General features: G+C 45.3%; 1 protein-coding gene across 2 annotated transcripts in view; it reads left to right on the top strand.

The window, feature by feature from the left end:
* The window catches only part of uex (metal transporter uex), a 674,542-nt gene that overhangs the window by 420,150 nt on the left and 226,905 nt on the right, over nt 1-27,487 (top strand). For both annotated transcript variants that reach the window (XR_006772789.2, XM_045741424.2), the window contains exons 7-8: nt 3,355-3,526; nt 4,208-4,399. Coding sequence is in view for 1 of the 2 variants with exons in the window: in XM_045741424.2 (XP_045597380.1) it covers nt 3,355-3,526; nt 4,208-4,399 (364 nt within the window). In the remaining variant the exon portion in view is untranslated. The remainder of the gene's footprint in view (nt 1-3,354; nt 3,527-4,207; nt 4,400-27,487) is intronic.

Consider the following 27,487-nt stretch of genomic DNA (forward strand, 5'->3'; position numbering starts at 1 on the left):
TCCTTCTCGGTAATCCTGTTCCTCATTCTCAATCTCTGGATTGTTCCCCTTGGTGGTTTACCCTTGTGCTGAACATACCCCTTGATGGTTTACCCTAATGCTGACCTTTGCTGATTTACACTCATTCTGAACCTTCCCCTAGCTTGTTTACTCTAAAATTTTTCTTGCTGGTGTACCCTTATGCAGAAAAATATACCTTCCAATGAATAGGTTATTCCGACTCACCCGAGTTTCCAGTTTCAATTCGTTTCTGTATTCTTTCCCATTCTCCATGTAAATCCATTAGAACGAGACACTGAACCCCTCCTCAAACCATATTGATAGTTATCTAGTAATTTGTGATGGTCCGAAAGCATATTACGGTTCTAGTAATAGTCTGCTTGTAAATCGGCAGAGTTATCTAGTTATTTGTGATAGTCCGAAAGCATATTACGGTTCTAGTAATAGTCTGCTTGAAAATTGGCCAGAGAACTTTTGTCCTAAACAGAAAATATTCTCAAGTTATAAATTTATTGTATTATAAATTGATGGTTTAAAATAAAAAAAAACTATGTACTGTACTGAACTCGTTTTCTTGATTTTACTTGGAGTTTATAACCCTGTCATCATAACTTTTTGTTTAATAAATGAATCTAGGAACATGGTTATATTTTGCTAGCCAAATCACATCACACTCCTTCCCTTCTGCGGTTACTTCAATTTTATTTTTTCTTGTACTGAATTCCCCTTTGCTTGGTATCCATGCCTACCTTTATGAATTTGCACCTAATCACCTCTTGCCTTATAATGATTATCCATCCAAGTTTTTTTATATAATTTTTTAAATTTTGCCCATGAAGTTAAGTTTATTTGCCAGTGTCACTCATCCTGTGAGTAAACATACTGCCATAGCACCATGTACAACATTCCCCCCGAAGAACAGCAACATGAAGAATACATTGTCATTTGTACCCAGACACAGCTGAAGAGTAAGGGGAGACATGATAACCACCTACAAAATTCTCAGGGGAATTGACAGGGTGGACAAAGACAAACTCTTTAGCACGGGTGGAACACGAACAAGGGGACACAGGTGAAAAATGAGCTCCCAAATGAGCGGCAGAGACATTAGAAAGAACTTTTTCAGTGTCATAGTAGTAAATGGAATGCACTAGGAAGTGATGTAGTGGAGGCTGACTCCATACACAGTTTTAAATGTAGATATGATAGAGCCCAGTAGGCTCAGGAATCGGTACACTAGTTGATTGACGGTTTAGAGGTGGGACCAAAGAGACAAAGCTCAACTCTTTAAATAAATAAATAAATAAATAAATATGTTTATTCAGGAAGAGTACATACATACAAGTAATGTTACATTAATGGATCGATATATAGATAGAGCTAGTACATACAATGCCTAAAGCCACTATTACGCAATGCGTTTCGGGCAGGAAAAACATTAATATCTAGAACTTAATACTAATTGAGCATAAAGAATAAAATGTGTTGAGAACAAATACAAATAAAGATAAAAAAAAAGGGGGAACATGACTGAAAAAGCAGCACAAATACAATAGGTTGACAAACAGTGTTGATTAAAAAAAAATAAGACATGGGTTGACAATAGAGGGGTAAGGTAGGTTACAGGGAATTTATTAGGTAGTGTTTAGTTTTTATCTTAAACTGGTTGAGAGAGGTACAGTCTTTAACATGGCTGGGAAGATCATTCCACATTCTGGGTCCCTTGATTTGTAGAGCATTTCTAGTTTGATTAAGTCGTACTCTTGGAATATCAAAACTGTATGTATTTCTGGTGTGGTGCTCATGGGTTCTGTTACAACCTTCTATGAAGCTTTTGAGGTCAGGATTGGCATTACAGTTCAGCGTTTTATATATGTATAATACACAAGAGAGAATGTGCAGTGACTTAATATCTAACATATTCAGAGATTTGAGTAAGGGTACCGAGTGATGTCTGGGGCTAGAGTTGGATATTGTCCTAATAGCAGCTTTGTGTTGAGTAATTAGAGGACGTAAAGTACTTGAAAGTACAACTAGGTAAAAACAGCTGGGACTTAACCGTCTCGAGTAAACAGTTTATCAAACAAGAAAATTAACATTTACCAACCCTTAAACAATGCTATCTTGGGGAAGGGGGGGGGGGGTTGAATCTTTTAAGAACAGTACAGTATTTATATTTGACAGTTTTCCTAACTCAAACAATGTAGGATTTATTATTCTGCTCATATTTCAAATGTAGCTTAGGTGGGCACAATTTCTCGAGTAGTGGTCAAGGCAAGGCAGTGCACTTGCCACAGGATAGAGCTTGGCCTCAGGCTGGGCTCGAGGAGAATAACAACTAGAACCCTCTCCAGGTATACTCCAGGGTTCTTTTGAAGTTGTTGTACACAGTGCAGTATTCATGTAATTAATCATTTAATGGGATATGTGATTCCATGTGTGACCCCACTAGTGACTTTCTCATGCTTGTCAATTATCTTGTATTGTTGTTGGTAATTGTTTTAGATAAGCAAGTGCTTATATTCCTTGTATATTCAGTCTTGCATACTTCCTAGATTTCTTGGTCATCAAACAAGTTTTTAGTGGAAAAATTCTGTGTATTTGCACACATTTTATTAGTTATTATTATTATTATTATTACAGTATATACAAGAGTTCTTACATTCTTGTACAGCCACTAGCATGCGCAGCGTTTCGGGCAAGTCCTTAATCCAATGTTCCCTGGAATATAACCCTGCCAAATTGTTTAACAAACAGGTACCCATTTTACTATCGAGTAGATAGAGGCTACAGTTAAGGATTGATGCCCAGTAAATCCTTCCCGGTCAGGATAAGAACCCAGGACAAAACACTCGCGAAACGCCAGGCGAGCGTCTTAACCACTACACCACAGGGACCACATTAGCAATCATGTTTTTGGCACCAGATTGTTACCAGAGAAAATAACTAACCACATAAAACATGGCAAACCTTAATCCTGAGAAGGCGTGTCATTAATGGGAATGTGAAATAGTCTTATTCACCTTTATTTTATTTAATTGCATAATAATTTTTTTTTTAACATTTTGTGCAAAATTCCTCATTGTGCAAAACTCAATATCATTCTGTATACTATTGTAGTTTTATGATTTTAGATGGAGTGGTTGATTAGGTAGCCATCTTTCTGTGTCACTAACAAGCAGTCACATCATCATATTCTAATTTATTTTGATTAATATTTCTTGTATTTACTTAGCCTGTAACAACTTAACGATAACGGTATATTTTGGTATGAACATTGATTGGCATTAGTTATTAGTCACATAAACTGTGAAGATTATTCATGTCAAAATAAAATGTTGGTATGTTTTGCAGGTAACACATGATCACAATGATCTGAAGAAGGAGGAGCAGAACATCATATGTGGAGCCCTGGAGCTGCACAAGAAGACTGTGGGGGAGGTCATGACCAAACTAGACGATGTATACATGCTCAGTGTTGATACTATACTAGACTTCAATACCATTAATGAAATAATGCAGCAAGGTAAACTATATACTGTACATTGCACTGTTTGTAAAAGGAGGTTACACTCCTGCTAAATTACACTACATCATAATTTTAAATTTGGAATACTGTACAGAAATTTGGTACTTTGCAATATGCTTATAATTTGTGTAAAATGCTTAGACATTATTTGGTTTAACAAAGTACAGTGGATTTTGTGATTTGTACTACCTGTATAGCTATTTAATTTTGTTGTCATCCACTTCCTTCACTAAAACAGTAAAATTCAAAAATCATAATCTAAATGCAGAACTGTATTAAACTTTCTCAATATCTGGTGTGGATTATTAATTAAAATTTAACTATTAAACATATAATGTCATATCACATAATATGAGTAACTATGTATTCATTGACCTAATTCTAAGCGGCACTGATCCACCATAACAAAATTTATCAAACCCAACATAAATATTTAATTTTCTTGTATTCATTGACCTAATTTTAAGCGGCAGTGAGCCACCATAACACAATTTATCAGATCCAGCATAAATATTTAATTTTCTTATACAGTATCTGCATTTGATATGAATATCATGGACATTAAATATATAATTACATAAACCAAGCAAGCATAAAGAGTTGAACTGATGACTGTTAAATTTTGTAAATATACTGTTTTGCTTCTAAATTTAAACTAACATTTTTTTTCTCGTTCAGGATATTCACGTGTGCCTGTTTTTGAGGGGGAACGTACAAATATAATCGCAGTTCTGTTCATCAAGGACCTGGCATTTATTGACCCAGACGATAACACACCCCTGAGAACACTAAGCCAGTTCTATCAAAATCCCTGCAACTTTGTCTTTGTTGACACAACACTGGATGTCATGTTTAAAGAATTTAAAGAAGGTTAGTTATTATATATTTTATGTACAAACAACTTTTACAGGTATGGTATACCCCATTTAGTGTGGATGTGTGGTATACTATACCACATACCACATTTATATATGGTATGGTATACCATACCACATAAATGTGTGGTATGGTATACCACACATTTAGTGTGTGTTCCTAGAAATACAGGCACTGACTGAGCCGACACTACACAGGGTCATTATAGCATAGACACTGCCATTAAGTTCAATAGTTTCTTCTCATCCATTGGCACATCCCTTGCAAATGATATCCCAGCATCCCCCAGCTAATGTTAACCCTTAAACTGCGCAAAACATACAAATATATATACGATTTGACATAACTCAAGTTTTTCAAACTTGGACAAATACTTTCCAGTTTTTGTGCAAAATCAACTAGGTAAATGCTCCAACTTTGTATAAATGATCACAACGTAACTTGAAAAACAAGAAAATACAAAATAATTTTAAAATTGAATATTGAAAACTTCAGATTTTCAAATCAGATTAAAAAATATAAACCATCAATAATTGTTCATTTGGTGTTATTATGCTCTTAGAATAGCATATGATTTTCATTTTCATCTAATTAAAATAAGGGTTTTCAGTATAGTTTACTGAATAAAAAAATTGTCAATATGGCATTTGAAATATGCGACAAATTTAGACACACACACAAATTATAACTCCAAACGTATCGGGTTTATGAAAAATCCATTCTGAAGGGATTATAAAACAGACAGCTGAGCACAAAATGTCAAAATGATGAGAATCGGTCAGAAACTGGAATTTTAGAAGCCACTCAAAGTTGAAACTCTAGTTTCAGAGATAATTGAAGTGGAAGTTCTCGACAATGAATAGAGGTAGTTCTAATTCGTTAAGTTAATTTTATGTTTTAATAAACATTGTTTGGAATTTGTACTCAAATATGTGAAAGTTATAGGCCAATGTGTTGAAATGAAGTCGAGAAAAATAACCCCAAAAATACAAAATATAGGGATAATTATAATAATTATATTGATTTAGAGGGATATATTTTGGGTATAATTTAAGGGAAAGGGGGGAACCCCAGACACCTTGCACCAGCTACCCAAGACCTCAGTTCTGAGGTTGGATATCAAAAACATGCAAAAAACTGCCGACCGGAGGGAAGGAGGGTTGCCGGGGAGCCTCCAGGTCTCGCCCAGAAAATGGTATTTCATTACATTCAACGCTGGTTTTGTGGTGGGGGGGGGAGGGAGCCCCATTGGTTTCCCGGAGCTACATACCAAAGGACAAAAACAAGAGGGACTTACCTGGGAGGCGGTCGTTACTCACTCCTCGACGCAAAACCGAGACAACTGGCTGCAACCGTCGATCCAAAGCGACACAGGCCTGATGAGGCCCAGGAACATTCATGAAGTAAGGAGCAGCCAGGATCCTGTTCGACCATCAAAATCCCTGTGCCTGAATGTCAGCCCAAGACATGTTGCTAAAGATGGCAGCAAGAGCAGCAAACTTACGAACGTCGTGGGCACAAGGATAGACCGCAGGCTGGCTGGACCGAATAACCCTGAGGACGACCTGAAAGACCCGCACCCTGGAACAGGGATGAAGGGAAACCGTATCAACCCTAAGCGCGTCCCCGGACACAGAAGCTGTGACGCGCAAATAACGGCAGAAAGCTGCAACTGGACACAACACATGATGTACCCCCGGCCTGACCAACCAAGCATCAACAACCCAAGTAGTTCTCCGGAAAGCAGCCTTCTCATTCTTCGCCAGAAAAGGAGACGGCTGCAAGCAAACAAACCTGTCACGAGGACCAAAACAGCAGAAACCCCTGCACCAGAGGAGAGCATGAAGCTCCCCGACCCGACCCCCAGAGGCCAATGCCAACAGGAAAGAGCCTTAAAAAAATAATCCTGAACTGAAGGGGCCACAACAAACCGAGGAGAAGAGAGAAAAGAATGCACCTGATCCAAAGACCAGGATGGCTCACGTGGCGCATTAGCAGGCAGGAGGTGAAACCATGCACAAGACAGCTTGCGAAACGGCGCTGAAATAACATAAATACCAAAAGCAAGCTGTAATGGCTCCACCAGCGCTGCACAACACGAGGCGACAGTATTCGACGTAAGATGACAATCCTGAAACAACCATGAGAAAAGACAAGACAACCCGAACCGAGAGCGAGGAATACTACGAAGCGAGAGAAAGAAACAAAAGGGCCGCCAGGAAACGTCATACTGCTGCCAAGATGTAGCCTGCAGGTGGGACACCATTCAGGACACCTCCTGATCACCATATAGATGGTGATAGACCCCGAGTAAAAAAAGCAAATACAAAAACTTGGAGAAGATCGAACCAGCCACGTGACAGACCGGACCGATCTGCTAAAAGAGGCAGAGCCACGGGAAAACCTCCGGGTACGAACACCAAGCAAACAGCACCTGAAACCAAGGCTGGGCTGCCACCATGAGGCTAAGACGATGACTATCCCCTGGTAAGTCTTCAAGCGAGCCAGGACCTAGAGCAACAGCTGAACCAGAGAAAAGAGGTACAGGAACCACCACCTTGACCAGCTTGCCGAAAGGCATCGATCTCAACAACCTTGCAGTCAGGGAAGGGTGCCACATATACCGGAAGATGCCCCGACCACGCCAACGGGACGAGGTCCACATCCGGGCTCTTGAACGTCTGGCAGAGCCAACTGAATCGGTCAGCATCGACCGACCATTCCGTGGACAGGGGAACGAACTGAGACAGGCCATCCGCCAGAACATTGGAGACCCCCCAAACGTGAACCGCCAGGAGAGCCAAACCCCAAAACTCAGCAGACGAGTTACCCGAAGCGACCTGCCCCAAAGAGCCAAGCGACCGGCCCGCATCGAACTCCTGCGGCTCAGGCAATGAACCACCAGGGAGCAGTCCGAATGGAGCCGGATTGTTTATCCACGTGCAACCTGAAACCCTCCGAAGGGAAAACCACACCGCAGCAAACTCCCGCACTGTGCTGTGGACTCGATGGAAGGACGGACCCCACTGCCCCTGACCGGCCTGATGAGCACTGGTCATAAAGCCCCAGCCCAGAGATGACATGTCCGTGAACACATTGAGCGAGGACTTGGGTAGGCGACAAGGCACTGAACCCCGAAACACCCGAAGAGCAAGCCGGTGACGCAGCACCGACCTAAGGCCGCTGGTGGATGAACCCAGCGATCGTGAGAGAGGCGGAAAGGATGGTTCCGAAGAAACCAGAACAGCCGACAAAGCCAAACTTGACCCGGCTGGTAGACCATCACGGCAAAGTTCAGGCTGTGGTACAAACACTTGAGCAACTGCCGAGTGACCTGGGAGCCCTCAAGAAACAGGCAAAGGGGGGGACCGCAGCTGAAAGAGAGACTTCGGAGGGAGAGACAAGGAAGCGGTCCGAGAGTCCGACACAAGACCCAGCCAAGTCCGAACCTGGGAGGGAACCAAATGTGACTTCCTCCAATTCACGAGAACTTGAACCTGGCGAGCTGGGGAAGAACAAAATTCTTGGCGAACAGACAAGCGGACCAGCTTGTAGCCCAGACCAGCCAGTCATTGAAGTAGGCCAACACCCGAACACCTGAGAGAGACAAACGGGCCACCACAACCCGAGTAAGGCAAGTGAAAACACGAGGTACCAGGTTCAGCCCAAACGGGACACAATGAAAGTGGTAACTGATGCCCCACAATATAACCAAGCCAGTCCCTGAACCGCGGACAAATCGGGACATGCCAATACGCATCTCAGAGGTCCAGGGACACCATCTAAGTGCCCTGTTCCAACAGAAGCCGGACCTGGGACAGTGTAGTCATCCGGAAGGAGGGGCAATGAACAAAGGGGTTCAGATGGGACAAGTCCAGAATGAACCGCATGTCAGGAACAGACAGGAAACCCATCTGAGAGACATTGTCGTTTCGACCACGCCCAAGTGTACCCACTCAAAGACGACCCAGCAGCGCAGAAGAGGCCTGCCCCGCGAGCCCCAAACCCTCCGAAGGTGGTGGGGGCCACTCGACTTCACCGCAGACCATCAGAAACGACCCTAAAAGCCCACAAATTGAGAGAGCATGCGTGAGTGAACAGAACAAGCCTTTCCCCCCATCGCCCCGTCAATAGGACAAACCGCATAAGGGCCGACACCCCTTAACTCTTAGACCGCGCAATACATACATACTGTATATGATTTGACATAAAATAATTTAACATAAGTTTTTAAAACTTGCACAAACACCTTCGAATTTTTGTGCACAATCTACTAGGCAAATGCTCCAACTTTGTCTAAATAATCACAGCGTAACTTGAAAAACAAAAGAATCAAAATTAATTTTAAAATTAAATATTGAAAACTAAAGATTTTCAATTCGGAAAAAAAAATACGAACTATCATCAATTGTTCATTTAATGTTATTCTCTCAGAATAGCATATGATCTTCATTTTCATCAAATTAGAATATAGGCTTTCAGTACAGTTTACTGTAAAGAAAATCATCAATAGGGCATTTGAAATATGCAGCAAATTTACCCCAGAGTCAGCAAACAGCAAGGGACAAAAAGGCAAAGAAATTTTAAGAGCCAGGGCCCAAGCAGATTCCGAGGAAGCCAGTACCGCCTGCCAACACCCGAGCTGGGAGGCATAATACAGTGACACAGCATCCCTCAGGATCGGTGCAGCTTCAACAAATCAGACGACGAACGTGCAGCCAAGCCCAAGGCGTTAGACCTAACAGTTCCACATCCTCCTTAAGCCAGTCAGCAGACAGCTCCAGGAGGGAAAAGAAACACAAGGCCGAAGCCAGCAGGCCACAAGTGCGCAAGTCCTCAGCAACCAGTGCAGCCAAAAGGGAGGGAACCTGCATGTGAAGCTGCACGACGCCCACATCCCGAGGAAGGGCAGGAGCGAACAAGCACTTGTTATGGTGCTCAAACTCACCCCCCAGGAAAACCAGGACCACCATCTATGACTCTCGCCACTCAAGCGTGCGGGAACGACAGAACGTATGCCAAGCCTCCAAAGCAAAAACAGTACAGTCCGCCAGCCAGGACGACTCCAGAACCTCGTAATAAATCCAGTAGGGAAACAAAGAACCAAATCTGAATGTAGACGGATCCATGATAGAGGCGTAATCTGGGTCGCGCAGGAGGTAAACCGCAAAAGCCTCCCGCACCACAGCAGGAGGGATGCGGGAAGCCGAAATCCTTCGGAAGAATGGGACTGAAGCACCTGAAGCAACACGGAACCAAACCCAGGAAGGGGCAGACACCAAATCCAATTCTTACACAGAAGGGGGGGGGGGGAGAAAACCCCACTCCTTGTAACAGTAAGCCCCACTCAGAGGGTAGAAAAACCCAGACGGGGTCCTTCGGGGCCCAAGGCCCCCAAAGTCGGCCCCTTCCCCGCCCCAGGAGCTACGACATCAGGCACCAGGGCCGAGTTGTCTCAAAAAGCCCCAGCCTCAAAAGAGGAGGCCGGTGCAGCCATAGAAGAAGGAAGAAAGGGGGCCCACTGGTCAGATCCTGAATCTTCGGCAGGGAGGAAAGACTCGAATGCCTCCGTCACCGGCTGGGAAGGGGCATCCCCCGAGACCACCAAGTCTCAACACCATCTAAACCCTGCCCTGAACCCGATCCCGAAACCCTCATACGTTTCGAAGCCGGAAATGGGGAGGGATGGGGGTGGGGCCAGTCAGCCAGCTATTGGGCCAGACTGAACCACAGCAGGGAAAGGATGAGGGGGTGCGGACTGAACCAAGGTCGAAGTGACCAACACCCCCAAGTCCAAATCCCTGTAACCAAAACGGGGCAGCCTCTGGGGCTTCCGGGTCAGCAACCAACCTAGCGCGTTGCAACTACCTAACATGTAGACTGTGCCACCTGTACCCAAATAACGTCATCAGTAGACTGGGTAAACTGAGTCACCAGCAAGCAACAAAACTCGCAGGACTCCGGGTTGAAAGTATCACCGACCCAGCAAGCAGCGTGATGGAGGCAAAAACAATGAGTCACTCGCCCAGAGACGAGGGGATAGAGCAACCCTCAAACTTGCATAAAGCGAGAGGGGACTCGGGGGTCACATACATCGGACCCGTGCGCCCCCGTGGGGATTCCCAGGGTCCTGAGACAGAACTCATGCTCAGGAAAATCCAGGCAGGGGTGCCCAAGTCTACCAATCAAACTTCTAAGTAACTGAACCCCCAGACGTGTACACTCACAGGGACCTAGCAGGGGGTACCACAGCGGAACAGAGAAGCGTATGCAACACACACACAGGGGGCAATAACCAAGGCAGACCCCTTTACCAAGCAGAAAACAAAAGAAAAAGAAAACCCCGCAAGAGGACAGTGTATGCAGGTGGAACAGAGCCGGCCGCTATGAGAGGTGAAAACTAGCTGCGCAGTACCCTATGTCCCTGCCAGTGCAAACTGCCTCTTACTCCAAGATGAACAAGGATGCCAGAACACCACAGCACTCAAAGGGCTGCCGAAAGCCGAGCAGCAAACGACCAAGCAGAGGCAGAACCCAAGGAACTTGTGGAAGGAGGCTCCAAGCCCCAAGGGCAGTACTTACAGGGCACCTAGAGAAGGGAACCTTAGGCGCATGCAGTCCGAGTACTGAAGAATTACTCCTGGCTTGTGCACCCCCATGAAGACAACCACCAAACCACACAAGCACAGAGCTGAGCACCAATGTCAGACGCCAGAGCACATGACTATTGCCTATCGTATCAGCCCTAGAACTGGGGGTCTTGGGTAGCTGGCGCAAGGGATCTGAGGCTCCCCCTTTCCCCCTCCTGGGGAGGGGGGAGCTGTGCAGACGGCTGGGCGGCGACGTGGTGATGTCATGCTCATTTGTTCGTTTTTGTTTGGGAAGTTCTGTTCACTAGTTCGGCTCTCAATAGCAATTTCTTAACCAGAATAGGGGTTTGTTTTGGGATGTGTATCTTTCTGGGTGCCTGACCCAGTCAATGGCAGACATAAAATGCTTCCAACAACTTGGGGGTCTCTATAGGCCATTGCTCCTCGTGTCTCTGGGAGGGGGCCATGTTCTGGCTCATGGTCCCCGATAGGCCTATGAACTCCATTGGCATCAGTCAGTGTGAAAAGTCTAATATTAGCATATCAACCTGGATAGCTCCGTGGAGCAACGGGGCTCCCCCAGAAAGGAACATTTAACTGTCTGCAACAGAACTATTGAAAATTTTGAGCAACTATATTACTCTTAATGTAGTTACTACAGGTTGATCCCAACCCCATTCTGAAACTCCCCATACAATCACTAATCATTGTGGAAAGTTGCATGAACCTAACCACAAGCATCTGGCTTCAAAATTTGGACAAACAAGCATTCTTTCTTATAGATATAGAATAATAGGCTCATTGGTCTGCTTCCATGCTCAATTTTGTCAGATTTCCAGGAATATCACTGTTGTAGCCACCAATGGAAACTTTGGAAAACAAGGATTTCATTTGAATTTTCTCCTGTCACTTCTAATTGCAACCACATGACGTCACCCTCAATGACCCCCATTCATACACATCCTAATTGCTACTTGTGATGGTTGTGGTAAGCAGGGTACTAGATTTCCTTCAGATAATGATCTTGTATTCATGATCATCTAAGTTTTTTCATGACTGTTGTTTGGGATCTAGCAGGAACTTGTAAAGGAGTGATAAGGGTGTTGCTGAAATAAGGCAATGATATGTCTGCTAGTTTGTCACCACTGATGAGATCTGTTCAACTCCCACTGTTGTTGACATCACTATCCCAAAAGCACCTTCTAGTGTAGGTTTTCCAGGGCTCAGTTCCTTGGATTTTTCTCACTCCGTCTCTGGAGAGAAAGTTTCAATGAAAAAGAGGTTGGGAATTTGTTTTCAATTGCCCTTAGGTAGTACTGTACATGGGGTTTTGACCTCCTCATTCTCTAGCAACATAAACATTAGTGGCATGATTGGCTCTCAACCAAGTTTTTCCTCAGCACACTGCCATTTGAGTCGGGCTACTGTTCTTCGTCTAAATGGGTGGGTTGGGGATGGATAAGTTTGTTCCTCCCTGGTAATGGATGTTAGTCATAGATTGGTTTCTGGCATTTTGGAATTTGTCCCTCAGATCAGCACACATTCAGTGACTCTATCTTCTGGTAGATAAGACTCCAGGCAACGATTGATGCAGGGATTTATTTCAATGGGCTTGAATCAACAGGTGGCAAGTGACCTCTTGGCAACAGCATGGAACCACGAGCTTCCAATGTGTGTGGGGCTCATTATCAAGATTGGGGTTGGAGGACTGTAATCTTTTTGTTTCCTCTGCTTCAGATGTTGGTGGCAGTCTCGCATTATGGATGATGCCTTGATGAGGCGGGAAATTTGAGTGCTCCGATGACCCGGAGGGCAGTTTAGTGTGGCTTATGAAGCCCCTCTTCTGGCTGAAGGTGAGGAGTGAGACTCGACTGTCCTCCGTGGCTTCATACCATCCATGTGTTTTTTGTGCATGGCTACCCATATACTTTACGTTTCCTCCTTATCTGGAACTTGTCTTCTATGGGCTGTGAATCATTGGGCGCAACATGTTTGTTTAGCAGTGAGAGACCTGACCGAGTTAATTAGCTGGCAAATTTTAGCTGGGATAAAGAGGGCACCGGAAAGCCTTGTCCCTGTCGGGATGCCTGACAAGTCTCTGGGATGCCATTTAGTCCCTTTAATGGTTATTTGTGTAGAGCTTCCCTGTTACAATAGAGATCATTTATGAACCTTTACACACGGGGGGCAACAACAGAACCATTTAAATAATTTTGCTAGTGACTGCCTTATGACCTTGCTAGTGACCTGGTATCAGCTGCTTTACACTTACAACCAGCGTGAAGTATAATCTGATGTCCCACTATCTTGAGATAAGTTTCCTGTATTTACTTTTAAAGTTGTTGGCAATGTATAAGTTTTCCTAAAGGCCCTTGTTAAATAGGCAGAAGTTAAACATATGCTATTACTGAATTGATTCCAGAAGTGTGTATGTGTGTAACTTATGCATGCAAAAAAAACGTTTAGCAATAGCTTCAGAATTGATAATTAATTATATTATGCAACCAGACATTTTGATGGCAGAGCTAACTGGCTTGTGAATGGAAACCGAAAACTGTAATGCAGACTGATGCACTACCCATTGCAGTCTCTTCTCCAGAGGAAAGTGCTAAGGGTCACTAAAAATATACGAAGTTCCTGGAACTGTTGTTTCATGTGTGACGGTAAAAAATAGATGTTATTGCAGTCTTCTCTAGGCAGATGGAATGCCTGTCACAAAATTAAAAAAAAAGTAAAAAAAAAAAAAAAAAAAAAAAAAAAAGTTAAACTGCAAGTTGTCTTTACTGTGAGGTTAACTGTAGAAGAAGACATACAGAACAAAAATTTAAAAATACTTTACTTTAATAAAAATCTTACTTTAAATAAATTACAAAAATATCCAGGCTTGGCTTTAATAGAAAGTTTACAAAACAAACAAGTTAAACAGACAATTAAATTTACGTTACGTTAATACTAGAAAATATGGTGCAGGAATACTGTGAGTCAAACTGAATAGCTCTGTTACCACACCGGGGTATGTCAACAGGGATACTCACCAAGAGCACTCGGGAGTAATCTGAATCTTGGAGAGCTTGGTAGCCCTATTTATACAGATGGACGGCCGGACAGATGGCGCTGGTGACTTCTTTTAACAATGAACCGGCTCACTTAAACTGCTTATTTCGGAGGGCGTGGTCTCCCAGCGACCCAGGTGCGAGGTGGGGTGACTGGCAGTGGAGTAGGTAGACTGGTGTTGTTGTCTAGACACCAACAGACGTCTAGCCGTCTGGAAGTAGTAGTAGTTCTTGGCTGCAGTTCTTGATTAAATAGACTCGAATGAGTAGATTAGGTGATATTGGAGTAGGCCGAATCTCTTCCTAGAGATTTTACCGTGACACATAATCCACGTGACTACTCTTAACCTATGTAAGGATGTGATACTTTCCCATGAACTGATCCAATACAGTACTTTAAAGCAAAAATGTTTATTCTAGATTCAGCAAGCTGTGAAGGTTGAGAAACTTGTGCAAAAATATTGGTGGGAAACTCACCAGGTCACCGACACTGTGACCTTTGACTGTCTCGACTTAATCCAACATTGAGCACATTACGTTACTGTGATTTCATCATGCACTAAGGTTTATTCTGCTGAGCTCATGCTCACTTTTACTAAATAATATGAAAGTTGCACTTTATGGGCCTCATTTATGTCCACAGTCAACATTCTTAGTGTGGAAGAATTGAAAAATGTTCTGGAAAGGAGTATTATTGATATAGTGACTGAGCCTAGAGCTGTAGCCATTGCCTTAACTGAACAGTTTACTGAAGACTCCAGGAGAGAGCCACTTTTGCCCTGTAAGTATGAAGAATGCTGCGAACAGGAGACAAGTGGGATTATAGTTTGTGAAGGGGCAGTATATAATGTCCTTAACATACTGAGAGCTAAGAGTAGTGTTCTTGTTCTCTGGGCATGAGTGAGAGTGATTTTCCAGCTTGTGCTCATGGCCAAAGATACGTGCACACTTGCGGTATGTATATACTGTACAATATTTAAGGCCAATATACCATAATTATTTTTAGATCCATTAATAAATATCTAATGGCCCTGCTATGAGTTCAAATATTGCATGCTGTGATGTGTATCTTGAAGTGCTGCTTTACTAGAAGAATTAAACATATCCCAGGCTACAGGCTTCCCTTAGAGTGGATTAGAGTAAAAATATTCAAGAAGAGTACTGTAAATACAGCATTCTTCATACTACTTACCTTGAGGTTACCTTGAAGTGCTTCCGGGGCTTAGCGTCCCCGCGGCCCGGTCGTCGACCAGGCCTCCTGGTTGCTGGACTGATCAACCAGGCTGTTGGACGCGGCTGCTCGCAGCCTGACGTATGAGTCAACCAGGCTGTGACTCATACGTCAGGCTGCGAGCAGCCGCGTCCAACAGCCTGGTTGATCAGTCCAGCAACCAGGAGGCCTGGTCGATGACCGGGCCGCGAGGACGCTAAGCCCCGGAAGCACCTCAAGGTAACCTCAAGGTAAGTAGTCACAGTGTGGGAAGCAGATGTACAGTTGTGGGTAAGTCTCTTTCATGGATAGGGAAGTGGAGTGTAAAACTTCGTAACACTGCTTTTTGAGGTCTCAAGATGTTTCAAGAATTACAACATTTTGTTTTGACATTATCAACAAAGTAATATTTGAATTATATTATTGAGGAGAAATTTATTTTACTGTTAATATTTTAAATGAATGCTATTTGATATAATTCTTTTTCGTTACGAATTGGAGCACATGATCAAATATAATCCTAGAAGTATGTAGCACACACCATAGATTCCATTTACAATAGTAAATGCCCAACATTTAATGTTTTGTAATTGATGAATGAAAGCCCAGGATGCTTGTGTCATGGATTACGATTGGATTTTCAAATAGATTGCTATGCGTTAGTTTTTATATTATCATCAATTATATAAGTACTGTTTGTTTCATTATGCACACTAAGTACAGTGGAACCTCAATTTATGAATGCTCCTACTTACAAGTTTTTCTAGTTATTACCTCAATTTCGTCAGAAATTTTTTACTCGACTTAGGACCTTTGCCTTGACTTGCGACATTGTTGATACAAGTATGGGTCGATCAAGCACATGGCGTGCTGCAGTTTACCAGTGTCTCTCGCCTAGTGACGATCGAACTTGAACGCTTTGTAAAGAATTTCATGGTTTTTCTGCTTTTCTGTGAAGAGCCCCTTCGGCTCCCCGAAGCTATACCGAGCTGATGTGTATATATTAGACTGTGGCAACAGTCAATCGAAGAAGTTCTATGCCTACCGGGGACCAGAGCCAGAACCTGGCCAACTCAAGAGAGGCAAGAGGAGCAATGGCCTAAAGACACCCCCATGTAATTGGAAACAGTCTTTGTCTGCCATCTACCAGGTCAGGTACCCAGAAAGGTAGGAATTACAAAAACTACTGCTGGTCAAAAATTGCCAACCGAAAGCCGAACTAACAAACAGAACTCCCCAATCAAAAACAAAGAAACAAACATGACGTCACCACAACCGCCTGTGCCTGGGGCGGGGGGGGGGATCTGAGACCTCTACGCCGGCAACTCCCCAGCTCAAGAGGCTGTTGTGGTGGTGATGGTGACGGTCAATCGCTCTGGCTTCACTCTATGCGCAGTGCTGCTTAGCGGTGTTGTGCTCTGTGTTGGTGGTGTGTGAGCCATGAGTAACACAAGAGTACTGGGGCTGCATGCACCTAGGGCTACCTTTCCTAGGTGCCTCATAAATACTGCCTTTGCGGCTTAGGGTTATCTTCCATGAGCCGTTCAGGAGCAGCTACCTCCGTATGGTTCTGTTGCTGCTCCGTGATTGCTGACCCTTGGGGTTTCAGCTGGGGTGGTTCTTACTCCTGTTTGCCCTTGGGTAGGAGGTAGTTTCGTTGCTGGCTGGGGCACAGGGTACTGTACAGCTGTCTGATATATGCATAACGACCGGTTCTGTTCACCCGGAGATGACGTGCTTTTGCAGGTTTTTTTTTTGTTTTTGTTTTGATTTGCCTGGTGGGGGTCTGCCAGGTGTGGTGGTAGGACCAATTACAGAATTTTGGTGGCCTTCCACTAGGTCCCTGTGCTTGCTCACATCGCAGGGGTTCAGCTTTTAGTTTGGTTGATTAGTAGCTCTGGGATAACTGCTTAGCAGTACCTCGCCTGGGCTCCTCTTAGCAGTTTGCCTAAAGACCCCTGGAAACCCCCATTGGGGCTCGGTGGTCTAGTGGAGGAGACCTCTTGAGCTCCACCTCGCCTCGTTTGAAGGTTGCTCTGTTCCCTTGTCTCAGGGCGACACTCGCCATGGTGCCTCTTCCATGCTGCCTGTTGGGTCAGTGATGCCTTTGACCCGGAGTCCTGCGAGTGGTGTTTTTTGCTTGTAATCCATTCGCCCAGTCCACCGAGACTGATGTTCAGGTGCAGGGAGCGTTAGTGTTGCATGAGAGGTTTAGGTTGTAGCAAAATGCGAGGTTGGTTGCCTTTACGGATGCCCCACAGCTGCCCCTCTTTGATTATACTGGTAGTGAGACTTGGGTGGCTTCGAAGATTACCCCTTCCGGATTGGCGGCGGAGGCATTCGAGCCTGTTCCTCCTGCTGGAGCTTTTAGGTCGTGCCAATGGGCCCCCTAATCCCTGCTTTTCCGGTAGACTCTACTTTTTCTCCAGAGGCAGAGGGTTTGGAGGACAGCTCGGCTCCGGGCTCTCCATTCTCTCCATGAGCTTACATATGTGTGATGTCAAGCTGATTGGCCATTAGTTTTCTGCTGAGCTCTTTCTGCCTTTTTTAAAAATAGGGGTAACATTTGCATATTTCCATTCAAGGGGGGACTATCCCTTGGTCCGGAGATTTTGTGAAAAAGCAATTTCAGTGGTAGACATGGTTCTTCTGCCAGTTCTTTTATAATTCTGGATTGAATTCCATCCACACCTGGGGCTTTTGAGTCTTTTAGTTTGTCAATGTTCTTCCTGATTATGTGACATGTTATGGGTATATCCCTAAATTCTCTCTTAATTCTTAAATTCTAAATTCTAAACTCTAAATTCTTAAAAAAAAAAGAAGGGGGGGGGGGGTTGGTCCTGCCGCGGTTCCTTCGCCCTTCCTGCAAAGTCGTCAGCACAGTGATCGCTCTGAGCGTCGGTCGGGCTCTCATAGGAGTAGTCGGCCCTTTAGCTGTTCGCCCCATTGACGGGGAGATGGAGGGGGGGCTCACGCTGTTTGCTCTTGCCTGGTCCCACGATTCGTGGGCATTTTGGGTCGTTTTTCCAGCCTGCTGTGGCATTGGGTTGTTCCTTTTCCTTCAAGGGGATCGGGGCTGGCAGGGTGAGCCTCTTCCTTTGCGCTCTGTCAGGTATTTCTGGAATGGGTTTCATGCCTGTTTTCAGTTCCAAAATGGGACTGGGTGGATCTGCAATTCATGCTGGACTTGTCTCGTCTGATCCCCCTGGGTTTTTTGCCCCTCCTTTCGGATGACCACTCTGTCTCAGGTCTTGCTGCTTTTGGCGCCGGGTGCCTGGATGGTGTCTCTGGACCTCTGGGACACGTATTGGCATGTCCCGATTCATCCGGGGTTCAGGGACTGGCGCGGTTTTGTCATGGGGTGACAGACTTACCGCTTTCATTGCCTTCCTACCGGTTTGGCTCTGGCACCTCGGATATTCACACGCCTTACCTGGGTCGTGGTGACCCGTTTGCTTCTGATAGGGGTTCGAGTTCTGACTTACCTCGACGATTGGCTGGTGTGGGCTCCCAGCCAATTCGTGTGTCTTCTCGCCAGGGACTTGGTTCTTTCCCAGCTCGCTGGGTTTGGGTTCTTGGTGTACTGGAGAAAGTCCCATTTGGTTCCCTCTCAGGGAACATCTGCGCAACCCCCCACAGGGGGGTTGTGCAGATGGATTCGCGGTGGTTGTGGTAACGTCATGTTTGTTTCCTTGGTTTTGAGTGGGAGTTCTGTTTGCTAGTTCGGCTTTCGGTTTGCAGTTTTTGATCAGCAGTAATTTGTTTTGGAATTCCTACCTTTCTGGGTGCCTGACCTGGTAGATGGCAGACAAAGACTGCTTCCAATTACACAGAGGTGTCTTTAGGCCATTGCTCCTCGTGCCTCTCTTGATGGGGTCAGGTTCTGGCTCTGGACCCTGGTAGGCCTAGAACTCCTTTGCTTGACTGTTGTCATCGTTTAATATATACACACCAGCCCTATATAGCTCCGGGGAGCCTCCGGGTTTCACCCAGAAAATGGCGTTTCATTACATTCAACGCTGTTTTTTTTGTTTTTGAACATAAAATTAATTGTTATAATTTAAAAAGTTATCATGCCATGGGTCCCAAGAAAGTCAGTGGTAAGGTTCACCCAAAGAAAATAGTTTAGTAGAGGCAGTAGAGGATGTCCCTTCCTCGTTAAGAAAATGTGCAAAGTATGGGAAGAACTACAAAAGTTTTGTTGAAAAAACTCACCCAGATAAAGCTGTAGAAGACCATTGCATGAACCTTTTAAATGACAGTGTGATGTCTCACTACAGACAAGTGTTAAAATGTAGGAAAAAAGTGTCTTTAGACAGATTCTTAGTAAGACGAGCAAGCAGTGAGCCACAACCAGATCCAAGTGATATGCCTGCAAAATGTAGGAGAGAGAGAGAGTACCCAGAAAAATCTTCACTGCCTGATGTTATAATGGAAGGAGACTCCCTTTCCGAACACTGACACCTCTCGTCCTCCCCCCCCCCCTCCTCCTCCCCCCCCTCCTCCTCCCCCCCCCTCCTCCTCCCCCCCCCCCCCCCTCCTCCTCCCCCCCCCTCCTCCTCCCCCTTCTCCTCCCCCCCTCCTCATCCCCCCTCCTCATCCCCCCTCCTCATCCCCCCTCCTCATCCCCCCTCCTCATCCCCCCTCCTCATCCCCCCTCCTCCCCCCTCCTCCCCCTTCCCCCCCTCCCCCTCCTCCTCCTCCTCCTCCTCCTCCTCCCCCCCCCTCCTCCTACCCACCCACCCTCCTCCCCCCTCCACCTCCCCCCTCCTCCTCCCCCCCCTCCTCCTCCCCCCCCCCTCCTCCTCCCCTCCTCCCTCCCCCCCATTTTCCTTGATGCTCTCCAGGTGGATTTTAAAACCTAACAGATTTGGCGTTTGCGGCTTTGGGGGATAGGCAGTTCCATGGGTTTATAACCCTGTGGGTGAAAAAGCATCTCATGTTTTTATTCCTACATAGAGGTTTGTTGATCTTGAAACCCTTGCTCCTTGTTTGTGTTACATTTGATCTTTTAAACAAATTGTCAGGGTCAACATCCTCCAGCTTGTTCAGTACTTTAAAAGTTTCATTGAGATCCACCCTGTCATGCCTGGTTTGCAGTGTTATTAGGCATGTGGCCCTCGACCATTCCGGATACGAGAGAGAACTTGGCTTTGGAGTGACTTTTGTTGCCTGGTGTTGCACTTTCTCTAGAACAGCCATGTCCTTCTGAAAGTGAGGTCTCCATGCGTGGATATAATAATCGAAATGGGGACGCACCAGAGATTTATACAGATGAATCAATACCTTCTTTTCTTTAAATTCAAAGGTATGTTTGGTAATTCCGAGTGTTTGGTTAGCTTTTTTGACTGCTGCTCTTACCTGTTGTGCAACTTTCAGGGAGTGGTGGATTTTGAGTCTCGGGTCCTTTCCTTCATCATTCTGCTGTAATATAATGGTATTGATTTGGTGGTCAGGGCGTGGGTTATGCCCCACATGCATGGTCTTGCACTTGTCAATTGTAAAAAGCTTATGCCAGCCATCTGACCATTTGTAGAGTCCATGCAGATCTCTTTGTAAGGCTTCAATATTACCATTTCCCACTTTACCATGAATCTTTGTATCTTCTGCAAATTTGATGATGTGGTTTGTAATATTCTCATCTGTCATTAATGTACAGTATATGACAAAAACATACCACATTTCTCCATTCAGATTTGTTCCCATTTAGCGGAACTCTTCGTTTTCTTTGTTTCATCCATTGTTTTGTCCATTCTAGTATTTTGGCATTCATTCATGGGCCTGTAATTTTCTTGTCAGTGTTTCATGTGGTACTTTATCAAAGGCTTTAGCAAAATCCATGTATACTACATCCACCAGAAGGTCTTTGTCTGAGTAATTGGTTACCGTTTCCAAATATGTGAGCAGGTTTGTAAGGCAAGATCTATTTTTAACAAACCCATGTTGTGTCCATTGTACAAGATTGTTCACTGAAAGATGGTGAATGATTCCTTCCCTGATAATTCTCTCCATGAGCTTACATATGTGTGATGTCAAGCTGATTGGCCATTAGTTTTCTGCTGAGCTCTTTCTGCCTTTTTTAAAAATAGGGGTAACATTTGCATATTTCCATTCAAGGGGGGACTATCCCTTGGTCCGGAGATTTTGTGAAAAAGCAATTTCAGTGGTAGACATGGTTCTTCTGCCAGTTCTTTTATAATTCTGGATTGAATTCCATCCACACCTGGGGCTTTTGAGTCTTTTAGTTTGTCAATGTTCTTCCTGATTATGTGACATGTTATGGGTATATCCCTAAATTCATTCTCCTTATCACCTGCATACATTTGTGTGGGTGAAGGGATGTCATCTAACCTTTTTAGTGTGAACACTGATGTAAAATATTAATTTAGAACATTTGCTGCACTCTTGTTGTTCATTATAACTTGTCTAGTCTCATCTATTAAGGATCCTGCAGAGTCCTATGTTTTGGTTCTATTTCTTATATAGGCATAGAACGATTTTGGATCTTTCCCTTATGTTTTGGACAAGTTTTCTTTTGTAACTTCTTTTGGCTGATCCGATTTTCTGGATGACCGAGTTTAGTGCCCTTTTCTGGGGAGAAGCCCTGTCGAAGTGCCCTCCCCAGACCTATCTAGGCTGATATGTATCTATTAGCTTTCTGGCATCAGTCAAAGTGCACAGAGTCAAATGGCACACCCGATCTGCCATTGACCGTGTCTGGCACCCAGAAAGGTAAGCGCCCCAAAACAAACCCCTATTCTGGTGAAAATATTGCTTCCAAAAGCCGAACGAGTGGATAGAACTCCCCAAACGAAAATTAGCAAACGAGCATGATGTCATCACGTTGCTGCACTGCTGTCTGGACAACCCCCTCCCCCCTTCTCCAGAAGGGGAGAGAGGCAGCCCCAGACCCTCGTGCTGGTGATCCAACTAACAGTTCTTGGCTTATGTGATACTGGTAGGTCATGTGCCTCTGGCTCCTTCTTTGACTTCAATTTTTGTGCCTTGTGGTGTGATCTGTCTCTACAGGTGGTGTGTGAGCCAGTAGTAATATTCTATGATACTTGGGCTGCATGCGCCTAAAGTTTCCTTCCCTAGGTGCCCTGTAAGTACTGCTCTTGGGGCTTAGGGCCACCTTCCACAAGTCACCTTGGGACCTACCTGCGCTGTATCTTTTACAGCTCGGTACTTGGGCACCCTTGGAGTCAGCTGGGGTTTTCATTGCCCTTGTTTGCCTCTGGGTAAGAGGTAATCATCATCACTGGTAGGGGCGTGGGGTACTGAACAGCTTTTATCACCTATTATAGCAGCCAGCTTTGTTCTGCCTGGGTACGTTGTCCTCTTGTGGGTTTTTTCTTTTGTTTTTTGTTTTCCTGCCTGGTGGGGGTCTGCCTTTGGTTGGTTGCCCCCTTTCTACAATTGGGGTCTTTCTATATACATCTTTGTTCTTGGTAGTACCCCCTGCTAGGCCCCTATGAGTGGACACCTCCCGGGGGATTTCAGCTTTTAGAAGTTTGCTTGGTAGTTTTCGGTGCCAGTTCGCAGGACCCTGCCTGGGCTTCCCTTAGCATGATACCAAGGCTAAAGGCCTCTGGGAAACCCCACGGTGGGCTCTGTGGTTTGATGGATGCGACCCTTGAGTCCCCTCTCGCTTCGTGGGGGGGGGGGGGGGTTGGTCCTGCCGCGGTTCCTTCGCCCTTCCTGCAAAGTCGTCAGCACAGTGATCGCTCTGAGCGTCGGTCGGGCTCTCATAGGAGTAGTCGGCCCTTTAGCTGTTCGCCCCATTGACGGGGAGATGGAGGGGGGGCTCACGCTGTTTGCTCTTGCCTGGTCCCACGATTCGTGGGCATTTTGGGTCGTTTTTCCAGCCTGCTGTGGCATTGGGTTGTTCCTTTTCCTTCAAGGGGATCGGGGCTGGCAGGGTGAGCCTCTTCCTTTGCGCTCTGTCAGGTATTTCTGGAATGGGTTTCATGCCTGTTTTCAGTTCCAAAATGGGACTGGGTGGATCTGCAATTCATGCTGGACTTGTCTCGTCTGATCCCCCTGGGTTTTTTGCCCCTCCTTTCGGATGACCACTCTGTCTCAGGTCTTGCTGCTTTTGGCGCCGGGTGCCTGGATGGTGTCTCTGGACCTCTGGGACACGTATTGGCATGTCCCGATTCATCCGGGGTTCAGGGACTGGCGCGGTTTTGTCATGGGGTGACAGACTTACCGCTTTCATTGCCTTCCTACCGGTTTGGCTCTGGCACCTCGGATATTCACACGCCTTACCTGGGTCGTGGTGACCCGTTTGCTTCTGATAGGGGTTCGAGTTCTGACTTACCTCGACGATTGGCTGGTGTGGGCTCCCAGCCAATTCGTGTGTCTTCTCGCCAGGGACTTGGTTCTTTCCCAGCTCGCTGGGTTTGGGTTCTTGGTGTACTGGAGAAAGTCCCATTTGGTTCCCTCTCAGGGAACATCTGCGCAACCCCCCACAGGGGGGTTGTGCAGATGGATTCGCGGTGGTTGTGGTAACGTCATGTTTGTTTCCTTGGTTTTGAGTGGGAGTTCTGTTTGCTAGTTCGGCTTTCGGTTTGCAGTTTTTGATCAGCAGTAATTTGTTTTGGAATTCCTACCTTTCTGGGTGCCTGACCTGGTAGATGGCAGACAAAGACTGCTTCCAATTACACAGAGGTGTCTTTAGGCCATTGCTCCTCGTGCCTCTCTTGATGGGGTCAGGTTCTGGCTCTGGACCCTGGTAGGCCTAGAACTCCTTTGCTTGACTGTTGTCATCGTTTAATATATACACACCAGCCCTATATAGCTCCGGGGAGCCTCCGGGTTTCACCCAGAAAATGGCGTTTCATTACATTCAACGCTGGTTTTTTTGTTTTTGAACATAAAATTAATTGTTATAATTTAAAAAGTTATCATGCCATGGGTCCCAAGAAAGTCAGTGGTAAGGTTCACCCAAAGAAAATAGTTTAGTAGAGGCAGTAGAGGATGTCCCTTCCTCGTTAAGAAAATGTGCAAAGTATGGGAAGAACTACAAAAGTTTTGTTGAAAAAACTCACCCAGATAAAGCTGTAGAAGACCATTGCATGAACCTTTTAAATGACAGTGTGATGTCTCACTACAGACAAGTGTTAAAATGTAGGAAAAAAGTGTCTTTAGACAGATTCTTAGTAAGACGAGCAAGCAGTGAGCCACAACCAGATCCTAGTGATATGCCTGCAAAATGTAGGAGAGAGAGAGAGTACCCAGAAAAATCTTCACTGCCTGATGTTATAATGGAAGGAGACTCCCTTTCCGAACACTGACACCTCTCGTCCTCCCCCCCCCCCTCCTCCTCCCCCCCTCCTCCTCCCCCCCCCTCCTCCTCCCCCCCCCTCCTCCTCCCCCCCCCCTCCTCCTCCCCCTTCTCCTCCCCCCCTCCTCATCCCCCCTCCTCATCCCCCCTCCTCATCCCCCCTCCTCATCCCCCCTCCTCATCCCCCCTCCTCCCCCCTCCTCCCCCCTCCCCCCCCTCCCCCTCCTCCTCCTCCTCCTCCTCCTCCTCCCCCCCCCCTCCTCCTACCCACCCACCCTCCTCCCCCCCTCCACCTCCCCCCCCCCTCCTCCTCCCCTCCTCCCTCCCCCCCATTTTCCTTGATGCTCTCCAGGTGGATTTTAAAACCTAACAGATTTGGCGTTTGCGGCTTTGGGGGATAGGCAGTTCCATGGGTTTATAACCCTGTGGGTGAAAAAGCATCTCATGTTTTTATTCCTACATAGAGGTTTGTTGATCTTGAAACCCTTGCTCCTTGTTTGTGTTACATTTGATCTTTTAAACAAATTGTCAGGGTCAACATCCTCCAGCTTGTTCAGTACTTTAAAAGTTTCATTGAGATCCACCCTGTCATGCCTGGTTTGCAGTGTTATTAGGCATGTGGCCCTCGACCATTCCGGATACGAGAGAGAACTTGGCTTTGGAGTGACTTTTGTTGCCTGGTGTTGCACTTTCTCTAGAACAGCCATGTCCTTCTGAAAGTGAGGTCTCCATGCGTGGATATAATAATCGAAATGGGGACGCACCAGAGATTTATACAGATGAATCAATACCTTCTTTTCTTTAAATTCAAAGGTATGTTTGGTAATTCCGAGTGTTTGGTTAGCTTTTTTGACTGCTGCTCTTACCTGTTGTGCAACTTTCAGGGAGTGGTGGATTTTGAGTCTCGGGTCCTTTCCTTCATCATTCTGCTGTAATATAATGGTATTGATTTGGTGGTCAGGGCGTGGGTTATGCCCCACATGCATGGTCTTGCACTTGTCAATTGTAAAAAGCTTATGCCAGCCATCTGACCATTTGTAGAGTCCATGCAGATCTCTTTGTAAGGCTTCAATATTACCATTTCCCACTTTACCATGAATCTTTGTATCTTCTGCAAATTTGATGATGTGGTTTGTAATATTCTCATCTGTCATTAATGTACAGTATATGACAAAAACATACCACATTTCTCCATTCAGATTTGTTCCCATTTAGCGGAACTCTTCGTTTTCTTTGTTTCATCCATTGTTTTGTCCATTCTAGTATTTTGGCATTCATTCATGGGCCTGTAATTTTCTTGTCAGTGTTTCATGTGGTACTTTATCAAAGGCTTTAGCAAAATCCATGTATACTACATCCACCAGAAGGTCTTTGTCTGAGTAATTGGTTACCGTTTCCAAATATGTGAGCAGGTTTGTAAGGCAAGATCTATTTTTAACAAACCCATGTTGTGTCCATTGTACAAGATTGTTCACTGAAAGATGGTGAATGATTCCTTCCCTGATAATTCTCTCCATGAGCTTACATATGTGTGATGTCAAGCTGATTGGCCATTAGTTTTCTGCTGAGCTCTTTCTGCCTTTTTTAAAAATAGGGGTAACATTTGCATATTTCCATTCAAGGGGGGACTATCCCTTGGTCCGGAGATTTTGTGAAAAAGCAATTTCAGTGGTAGACATGGTTCTTCTGCCAGTTCTTTTATAATTCTGGATTGAATTCCATCCACACCTGGGGCTTTTGAGTCTTTTAGTTTGTCAATGTTCTTCCTGATTATGTGACATGTTATGGGTATATCCCTAAATTCATTCTCCTTATCACCTGCATACATTTGTGTGGGTGAAGGGATGTCATCTAACCTTTTTAGTGTGAACACTGATGTAAAATATTAATTTAGAACATTTGCTGCACTCTTGTTGTTCATTATAACTTGTCTAGTCTCATCTATTAAGGATCCTGCAGAGTCCTATGTTTTGGTTCTATTTCTTATATAGGCATAGAACGATTTTGGATCTTTCCCTTATGTTTTGGACAAGTTTTCTTTTGTAACTTCTTTTGGCTGATCCGATTTTCTGGATGACCGAGTTTAGTGCCCTTTTCTGGGGAGAAGCCCTGTCGAAGTGCCCTCCCCAGACCTATCTAGGCTGATATGTATCTATTAGCTTTCTGGCATCAGTCAAAGTGCACAGAGTCAAATGGCACACCCGATCTGCCATTGACCGTGTCTGGCACCCAGAAAGGTAAGCGCCCCAAAACAAACCCCTATTCTGGTGAAAATATTGCTTCCAAAAGCCGAACGAGTGGATAGAACTCCCCAAACGAAAATTAGCAAACGAGCATGATGTCATCACGTTGCTGCACTGCTGTCTGGACAACCCCCTCCCCCCTTCTCCAGAAGGGGAGAGAGGCAGCCCCAGACCCTCGTGCTGGTGATCCAACTAACAGTTCTTGGCTTATGTGATACTGGTAGGTCATGTGCCTCTGGCTCCTTCTTTGACTTCAATTTTTGTGCCTTGTGGTGTGATCTGTCTCTACAGGTGGTGTGTGAGCCAGTAGTAATATTCTATGATACTTGGGCTGCATGCGCCTAAAGTTTCCTTCCCTAGGTGCCCTGTAAGTACTGCTCTTGGGGCTTAGGGCCACCTTCCACAAGTCACCTTGGGACCTACCTGCGCTGTATCTTTTACAGCTCGGTACTTGGGCACCCTTGGAGTCAGCTGGGGTTTTCATTGCCCTTGTTTGCCTCTGGGTAAGAGGTAATCATCATCACTGGTAGGGGCGTGGGGTACTGAACAGCTTTTATCACCTATTATAGCAGCCAGCTTTGTTCTGCCTGGGTACGTTGTCCTCTTGTGGGTTTTTTCTTTTGTTTTTTGTTTTCCTGCCTGGTGGGGGTCTGCCTTTGGTTGGTTGCCCCATTTCTACAATTGGGGTCTTTCTATA

This window comes from Procambarus clarkii, chromosome 19, assembly GCF_040958095.1.
Source record: "Procambarus clarkii isolate CNS0578487 chromosome 19, FALCON_Pclarkii_2.0, whole genome shotgun sequence".
Taxonomy (NCBI): domain Eukaryota; kingdom Metazoa; phylum Arthropoda; class Malacostraca; order Decapoda; family Cambaridae; genus Procambarus; species Procambarus clarkii.